Below are 9,312 nucleotides of genomic sequence, written 5' to 3' on the forward strand. Positions count from 1 at the left end.
TCGCCTTTAAGCTGGTGGGCTCCCCCTCGCTCGCTCTAATGATGGCTTGGCGCGCTGCATGGGAACTGGGCAGGCATGCCCACGTCACGCCACGGCACTGCCAGTCCACCCTCCGCGGTAGCCAGACAGCGGAGCTGACCTCAGGATTGTGCACCGCTGCAGGGAGAGAGAGCGAGAAAACCCCACGGCTTCGGCCAAACTCTCGCTCGCCCGCTCACAGCCCTAGACCCACTTAGAATCCAATTACAGAGTTTACTTGTGTACTTAACCAAAAAAAGCCTGAGAGTTTTCTTCCCCTCATTTCACTAAAAAGAGGTTGCAGTTTTTAAGCTCAGCTGGATCTGTGCAGTAAGTCACAGTTAATTTCACACCCCATTAAAGATTTACATGAAGAAAGCTGAAAAATGAGCATTGAACGCCATAGTCTCTCCTGCTGGTGTGAAAACGTTGATTAAACAGGATTCCACCTGGTGGCTCAAGCAGAAACGTGTATACAAACACTGTCTGATGAGAAAGCATTGCGATTTTAAAGCTTTTAGGCATTTTCACTGATTGTGAATTGCAAAGGAACAATAGTTGGATGTCTCCTCTACATATCCACCCTGCGTTGTCTCATTTTCACTGAATGTAAGCACCATATCTGTTGACCTCAGGCCATGAACATGCCCCCAGTACTGTAGCAACTCAAACTAGGTAGAACCGATTGTTTTCGTTTCTTTGTACCGACAGTTCTCGGTGACCTCGAGAAACGAAGCTCAATGTGAAAAATCACTGGAATTCTCATTTAAGGATCATATCAGTCGACCCCAAGGTCAACCCCAAGGTCAACTCATTATTGTCAGCATGCAGCATTACCTAATGTGCTTTTTTTCATGTCTTGGGCAACATGGATTTGGACTGGCACTCACTGAACCGGGCCTATGAAACAATCTGGGAAAAGGGCCTGACAAGCAAGTCAGCAGTGCTGACAAGATTCTTTCACTTTCCCCAATCTGATCCCTTAAAAGCCTGTGGCTTCACACGCGTTCCCCTCGATCGCAGGGCGCTTTTCCCACTCACGTCAAAAGAAAACAAACAAAAACTTAATTTTAACTATTGTAAATTGCTAACAAATTTGTTTGCTAAATACAGTAACCATAACTGTACCATCTCTCTATTCACTCCTTTCGACGTTAAATCCTTCGGTAATCACCATCACGCCTGTGCCAACCTGTGTCCACTGAATCTGAGCGCCCCCAGACGACTGGCACGTCCAACACATCGATGCCAACGCTGACGACAATGCCAACGCTACACTGCCATCTGCAAAGGGAGCGAACGCAAGCACAACCTCACAATAAGCTCATTGATGAAACTGTTTGGACAGGGCCGGTCCCTTTGCCGCGGCCCGTAAATTGTGACCATGTGTGCCTCAGTTGTTGGGCCCAGACGGGGAAGGGCCACGCTCGGCTGGCTCTGCGTATAGGGTGAATCACACATAACATGGCGGCTCTAATCAGGGATGCCGGAGCAGGACCAGAACTGTGACAGCAGTGTGGGGCCCAACTGGGCGACACGGTTGCTGTGACAAAAGAGACAGAGGGGGGGGGCAATTCAGGGCACACACAAACTGCAAACAGGGACAGCAGAACACAATGTCTTCACATCGACAAAACCACACTTCTCCATATCTTGTCATTCATACATACATGCTAAATGCTAAATTTGAATGGGCATTATTGTTTATTATTGCTTTCTTCCCTCATTTTTATTGTTTATTTCATTAGGCTATTGATTGAATTGACATTGTTGTTTATTATTGCTATCCTCCTTATTATAGTCTGACCAACATCTTCATTTGTTCCCTGTTAAATTGAAGTACTATTTGTATTTGTATGTTGCTTTGGACAAAAGTGTAACCATAACCATAACCAAATGCAAAACGCTTAATGCCTTAACTAAAATGCCTTTTTTTTGCTGCTTTTCGGTAGAAAATGTCTGATCTCCTTTGATATGTGTCTGCTTGTGAAAACCCAGTGATGAGAAGGTAGGACAGAGTGCATCTGCTCACATGATGCAGACAGACATGTGAATTCACACAATGCTATCGTCATCTGCCTCGGTTTGATACATGTACTGCTGCAGGGACTGTGTGTGTCGGACAAGTCTTCCTGTACTGCTGCAGGGACTGTGTGTGTCGGACAAGTCTTCCTGTACTGCTGCAGGGACTGTGCGTGTCGGACAAGTCTTCCTGTACTGCTGCAGGGACTGTGCGTGTCGGACAAGTCTTCCTGTACTGCTGCAGGGACTGTGCGTGTCGGACAAGTCTTCCTGTACTGCTGCAGGGACTGTGCGTGTCGGACAAGTCTTCCTGTACTGCTGCAGGGACTCTGCGTGTCGGACACGTCTTCCTGTACTGCTGCAGGGACTGTGTGTGTCGGACGCGTCTTCCTGACAGTAACGACGTGGCTTCTGTAGAAAGAGCGTTTGCTGCTCTGGAACGGACATTTACGAGACAGTTACGTGTCAACGAGGGTGGCCCGCAGGGAAAGGCTACAGCTGGCAGCATGGCAGCACTTTATCTGGACCTCACTGGACTTGGGTATATTGTGATTTGGCGTAGAACTGTTCTGGATCCAGACCAGACCCCCAACTGCTCCCCACCCAGAACCGATCTGCATCCCCTGCAGAACCAAACCACATTCTCTCTAAAAACCAGGCTGTATCCCTTCCAGAACCTGACTGCATACCCTCCTGAACCAGGCCACACTCCTCTAGAACCCAGCTCCATCCCCTCTAGAACCTGACTTCTTCAACTCTAGAACCCGACTGCATAGCCTGCAAAACCTGGCTACATCCCCGGCAGAACCAGCTGCAGTAAAACTCTCACTTCACATGCCCCCCCCCCCCCCCCCCCCCCACCCCACCCCCCCACTCTGTTACAGGAACAGTTTTATTACAGCGCTAGGTAGGGGAGATCAAAGTGCCCCTCAGCCTGCGAGCGGTGAATTTTATGGGCGGCTCGCTTTCTCTCCTGCTCTTTTTTTCCACGGACGAGAGCTGCCCATGCATCTGTTTTTCACAATGCCTGTCTCCCCGACACACACACACACACACACACACACACACACATTGTGCTGCGATGCAGGCTGGGCTGCCCCACCCAGGACTTTAAATAACAATAAAGTCTATAAAGTGGAAGCGTATCAGAGAAGGCCTAGACCAATCTGTCGTAAATCGGCGTAGTGCACCCTCTTTCTCTGTCTCCCCATAACACTGGTGGTGCTGCACACACACACACACACACACACACACACACGCACACGCACACACACACATACCATTTTAAGCGTTGCAAGTGCTGTGAAAACCATTCTTTGTGATGAAAACACTCTTCACTATAGCAGGTTTTTCCATTTCAGCAGGTCCTGCAATTTAGTAGGGTTTTGAGTTGTGTGTACAATTGTGTGTATGCGTGTGTGTGTGTGTGTGTGTGTGTGTGTGTGTGTGTGTGTGCGTGCGTGCATGCGTGCGTGTGTGTGTGTGTGTGCGTGTGTGTGTGTGTGCGCTCTACGTCGTAAGTTCTACTTTGCATCACATCATCTTTTACAACGTGACACCTGAGGAGGGAAACTCTCTTCTCTTTAAACTCTCACATGCTGTGTGGATGTCTCAGGATAAGGAGTGTGTTACATTGTACACATTCGACCTGATCTCTGGCTCTTCATCAGTGTGACCCTGTGAGCTTGGCTTTGCCTGTGTGTATTGAGAATATTTTATGATTAACTTAGTGGGTAAATGTTTTGCAGATGTTCAATAATGTTGAAGATTATGAACCCTTCCCTGCATCTTTGATTCCCTATTTAAATAAGAAGCTGTGATCAATCATAGAAATTTGTTTGCAATTCTGTGTCGCCGTTCTAACTGCGTAAGTCATATGCATCTGATTCACTCATTGGCTGAGGTGGTTGCTCAAAAAAAAAAAGAAAACAAGATAAAAATGAGATATAGCGTGTCCTAGGACGACCTCGTTGGCATGGAAACACTCTAACACTACTGTCCCGATGATTAATAGTCTCTTATTAAGTTAGAAGGCATCCAGCCAGGAAATGGATAGCAATCACAGAGCGCAAATTAGGGCCACTTACTTTTAGAGAACAGGGAACATGAGGTGCCAAGGTGCCTTAGCTGTATGCTTCGGATGTTCAGCCGTCTTCTGTAGCGCTACTACTACTGTATGCCTGGAGTGCTAGGTGTAAAATTGGGGGCTGGCTAAAGAAATATTTATAATTTTGAAAAGCTTACCTTCTCGCCCAATTCACCTTTGGGTCCTCCTTCTCCCATGTCACCCTGAAACAATAAGCAGTTTGACACATTTAGTACAGGCTCGTGTGTTCTAAAAGATGTTTTTTTAAAAGCTTAGCATAGTAGGCTATTTAAAGTGTCAATCCATATGGATGTTAATTCTGAAGAAGCCATAACTTATCCAAGGTCATTACAAGGTCAGATCTGTTTCAGATTCATCTGTTATTTTCAAAGGGAACCTTTTAGTTAGCATAGTTATCGCTCCGCTAATTCAACTGAATAAACTGGCACGCGGTTTGGCTAATGGCAGTAATTTTAGAGACATTAGCGGTGCTAGTTCATCAGTGTCCTCAAAGTCCTTATCCTATCGCAGAAACCCAGCACATGTTAGCCTGGCGTCCGTCCTTGATTTTAACATTCCTTCTGACCAGTACAGAGGGTGGGACCGGCCCTTGAGATACCTTAAACAAAGGCGTCTTCTCTTCCTTTGATGACAAACATGCCAAAGCAGCACTAACCATAGTGACTCATGACTCCTCTGCTGACCCTAGAGAATTCTGGGAAATTCTGGGCTGAGGTTTCGGCTTGCCAGCTTTAGTCGAGGCCAACGATAGCAAATAAAATCATTAGTTTGGGAGGGGTTGGCCATCTCTGTTTGTTTAGCAGTTTGACTGCTCGCTTAATTGTGTCTGATTAGACTCTTTTATATTCTACTGGGAGTCTAGGCCTACAGGAACATAATGGCTGGTAAGCTATAGAAACATATGCATGCTCTTAAAGAGACGTATGAAGTGCCTTATCCACAATGCACTGCACCATGCTAAACAAAAAGTGAGTGCCAAGTCCTTTGGCAAGGCAAAAGTATTGTCAATCAAGTCAGGATTTTACCGTGTCAAAATAAACATTGGCAGTAGCCAACTGTTGAGAATTGTTGGCTTGTGGCATTCTCTAGTAACAGATGCTAGATTGGCATCTTGCGAGTACAACAGCGCGCAGTTTTGTGAAAATAAGCGCTAAATAAAAACAGAAGTCTCCGAATCTGGGAGATGGGTGACCCCAAAGTTCAGCGACACCAATTACATGTAGACCTACACTGTTCAGTGTTTTTATTCGTGAGAGAAATCCCCAACCCCCTCATGCAGTGTCGACTAAGACAAGAACACTTATATAAAAGCTGTGAAAAGTTCAGGTCATTTATGGTGCCATGTGGACAAAAAAAGCTTTTACCTTCTCACCCGGCTCTCCCATATCTCCCTGTAGGAAAGGAAAAGAAAGCAGAGGCGCGTTAACACACGTCAGACAGGAGGCTCAGGACTCAGCCGGGACAAAAGCAAACAATAGGGGCTGCCCCCTGAGCCGATCCTATCTGGGGTTAAATTCACATTCAATTAAAACTCGGCTGGATTGTGTTTCAGCCTCTCCTTCCTCATGCGATCCCCAGAGTGTGTGTGTGTGTGTGTGTGTGAGTGTGTGTGTGTGTGTGTGTGTGAGATGTTGGTGGGGGGTGGTACGGTGGGGGATGGGGGTGGTGATGGTGGCGTTTGCTGATGGAGACATTTTTCCGAACATGGTGGTGCTCAGTTAAACAAACCTCATCACCCACCCAGACAGCATGGCTTACACTCATTCAACAATAGAGACTGTGTGCGTCTCATGACACAGTGGATCATATAGCAGAAGCATGGTGGACTCCTGGGGCCAAAGACCTCCATGCAGTACTGCATGATGCCACCCATTCCTCATAGATCCTCAGAGATCCTCATAGATCCTAATAGATCCTAATAGCTTCTGTTCAGGCCTGGTCCTGGCATTGGTGTTAAATTCACATTGAGGAATAAGACTGGATTTGTCAAACTTTCAAAATGACTTGTTACAGCAAGTATTGCATCATGTTTTACATGCCTTTTTTAGGTAAGTATGGTGAGTAAGTGTACTTACTTTAGTAGAAAACTAAAACTATACAAGAGAGTGTTGAGCAGTGTTGGCTGAGTGATGCTGTTTGAGCATACTGGGAATCAACATAGAGAACCTTAGTCATCTTTGGACAACCAGTCATGTGATTCAACCCCCAATGGACACGCGTGACCCTGTGAATACTGTATGTCTATGACATGCTGACTCTTCTTCCACACAATGTGTCTGGCAGTGCATCTTCACAATATGACAAAATGCAATCGTGATGGAACACTTTTGATCACAGTGAATGCTCGGAGATGCAATGCAGATACTGTACGTAGGTGCGCTAAGTTGTTGGGGTCGGGTCACAACATCCCTTCAAGGTGGCATGACGAGCGAGTGAGATGGGTGAGTAGATCACATTAAGGGGGAACCAGAGGAACCAACCTTGGCGCCGGGAGTTCCATCTAATCCCTGTTTTCCCATGTCCCCCTACAGGTAACAGAACACATGGTCACCTACTGTACAGCAATGTCTCACCAGTAGTGCCTCCAGAGCAAGGTCTCATTCTCATCTCATCTCAAGGTCTCATTCTCATCTCACCAGTGATCTTCAGTCTCAGGTAACAGAACACACGGTCACCTACAGTACAGCAATGTCTCATCAGTAGTGTCTCCAGAGCAAGGTCTCATCTCATCTCAAGGTCTCATTCTCATCTCATCTCAAGGTCTCATTCTCATCTCACCAGTGATCTTCAGTCTCAGGTAACAGAACACACGGTCACCTACAGTACAGCAATGTCTCATCAGTAGTGTCTCCAGAGCAAGGTCTCATCTCATCTCAAGGTCTCATTCTCATCTCATCTCAAGGTCTCATTCTCATCTCATCAGTGATCTTCAGTCTCAGACACCTCATAGGAGCGCAGGTAAGGGTGTAAAAAAGGTCCGGGACCGTGGGAAGGGCTGGTTTCACTGCACCGCATGCGCATACGTACTGTACATACACTGCTTTGTTGTAGGTACCTTCTTAGTGTAGAAGAGGTTTTTATATTCGGCATCTGTTTTGCCACTTGATAATCTAGAGGAAAGGCATCTGGTCCGTTTGTAAAACAAACTATCCTCCACCCTGTCTAAAGAATGGTGCCGTTAATTAAGTGCTATGGCTCAGTGGACGTGTTGCTTGTTTTCATCTCCCTGAGCCAGGACTGTGTATGCACTCCAGTGTATTTGGATTGCACACACAGAACAGACTAGAGTTTAGTAGACGAGCAACTCAAAGAGTGTATTGGTTTAGACTTGACAGTGAACATGGTCTCCTCCCATCGTCTACTTATCCCATGAGTTATGGCAGTAGCCTCTTGGACTGCATGACAGTGATAATGGATCCTTTCCATCTCTCTGCTTGCTGACAGCATTGCTCTCTCTCTCCCTTTCTCTCCCTCTCTCTCTCACTTCCCCTCTCCATCTCTCTCCTTCCCTCCCTTCCTCTCTCTCTCCCTCTCTCTCTCTCACTAATGGAGATTAATTGTCTCTTTGAACACTTAGAGAGTGTAAGGATAGCATATGGCATCATGTGTCCTTTTTCGCCTTTTCATCTGTATTAGTGATCATTCATTTGGATGCACAGTGTTACAGTAACTACAGTATGCCCCAATCAGTAGGGTTTTCAATACTCGAGCTGAGTCTCTCTCTCTCTGCATCCTGATTACTGTTCCTGGTGTAGATGCTCCAGAGCTCTGCTATAAAGATTGAACAGTACAGTACAGTAATGGCTGGCTACAGCTTTCTCCCTGTGAAAAAAAGTAGGTAGCCTGTGCCGGATGAACATGGCTCTTTACGGCATATTTGATATAAAATGACCAATCGATCGAGTATCTATCAGACGGCCTGCTGTGCTGTGCTGTGCAGGCCCGTGTATACAGAAGAGATGTTGTGCTGCTGGGCGCAGACTAAGAGACATTATAGTTACTTCTGAGCTCGTCTTGAAGCCAGAACATCTCTGAAAATGCCCGACCGGATTGGTTTTTAAAAGCGCACCATCAAAAGCCCATTCAAAGACTGCGGGAAACCCATTGCATCTAAAGACAGGCAGCATCATCAGAACTTTACTCTGTGCTGTTGCCAAAGTGTGGCTCTGCAGAGGAGTTTCTCTAAGTTTGGCGTTGATGCTGTCTCCGCTCTGTGTTCTATTCTGCGTTTCTAAAATGCTTGCCAAACTTGGGATTGCATCTGATGTGTTTCTTTCGGGTTTTATATATTTATTTTCCCTTTAAGATCTTTTCAAAGCTAACCGGAGTGTTTTGAGTGTGTGTGTGTGTGTGTGTGTGTGTCTGTCTGTGTGTAAGTGTTTTGTGTGTGTGTGTGTGTGTGTGTGTGTGTGTGTGTGTGTAACTCCGAAGGGAGGCTTTGTTCCACAAGAGCGGGTCCCATAACTCCCGACAGTCTCTCTCCTTGATCCACATCATCACCTGCACAGACAGGGACGTCTGAACCAAAGATTCGGATGCCGAGCTGAGGGGCTGAATGTGCGCTAAATGTGAGATGAGTTTGAGACTTCTGGAGATCTCATCTTCCTGCCTGAGCTGCATAAACGCCCCCCCCACACACACACACACACCCCAACCCCCCAACCCCCACATTCCCTGCACCCGCCCCCCCCCCCCCCCCCCCCACACACACACACACACACCCCAACCCCCACATACCCTGCACCTCCTGTCCTGGCTTATAAAAATGATAACGGTGTTTGATTTCAACAAGTCAACAGCACATTTCCTCTCCGCCGGCAGGCAGGATTAGACAGATGACTTGCCCTGTGTCTGCGTTATGTCTGCCAGGTACATGCTGAAACACACACACACACACATACAGACACACACACACACACACACACACCCACCGTCCACTCAAAAACAAACTGGGGTCACAGAGGAAATCCCTGAAATCTCTAAAGATGGGGGTCCTCCAAACCGTCCGTGGCAAAAAAATCTAGCAGGCAGCCAATCAGAGGCCAATCGGGGGAGTGATTATGAAGAAATAATACACACAATCCAGCTCCGGGTCAAATATTTGTCTATCAGACCCAGGTGCACACTTAATGCCAAACCAAATAGAGGAGTAATCTCACCTTAAG

The 9,312-nt window shown here is 46.7% G+C and overlaps 2 protein-coding genes across 9 annotated transcripts in view; one reads left to right on the forward strand and one right to left on the reverse strand.

Annotated features, from left to right (window-relative positions):
- LOC121690252 (C-type mannose receptor 2-like) overlaps window positions 1–9,312 on the forward strand; it is a 1,098,322-nt gene that overhangs the window by 372,985 nt on the left and 716,025 nt on the right. The gene's annotated exons all lie outside the window — the stretch shown is intronic.
- Window positions 1–9,312, reverse strand: part of LOC121690247 (collagen alpha-1(XXV) chain) — a 211,598-nt gene that overhangs the window by 43,390 nt on the left and 158,896 nt on the right. For 7 of the 8 annotated variants that reach the window (XM_042070698.1, XM_042070700.1, XM_042070703.1 and 4 more), the window contains exons 11-14: window positions 9,307–9,312; window positions 6,628–6,672; window positions 5,512–5,538; window positions 4,285–4,329 (exon numbers count right to left, since the gene is read on the reverse strand). The exon at window positions 9,307–9,312 is cut by the window's right edge and continues 39 nt beyond it. In XM_042070698.1, the coding sequence (XP_041926632.1) occupies window positions 4,285–4,329; window positions 5,512–5,538; window positions 6,628–6,672; window positions 9,307–9,312 (123 nt within the window). The remainder of the gene's footprint in view (window positions 1–4,284; window positions 4,330–5,511; window positions 5,539–6,627; window positions 6,673–9,306) is intronic. The other variant, XM_042070701.1, reaches the window with a different exon arrangement.

Source organism: Alosa sapidissima, chromosome 18, assembly GCF_018492685.1.
Source record: "Alosa sapidissima isolate fAloSap1 chromosome 18, fAloSap1.pri, whole genome shotgun sequence".
Lineage (NCBI taxonomy): Eukaryota > Metazoa > Chordata > Actinopteri > Clupeiformes > Clupeidae > Alosa > Alosa sapidissima.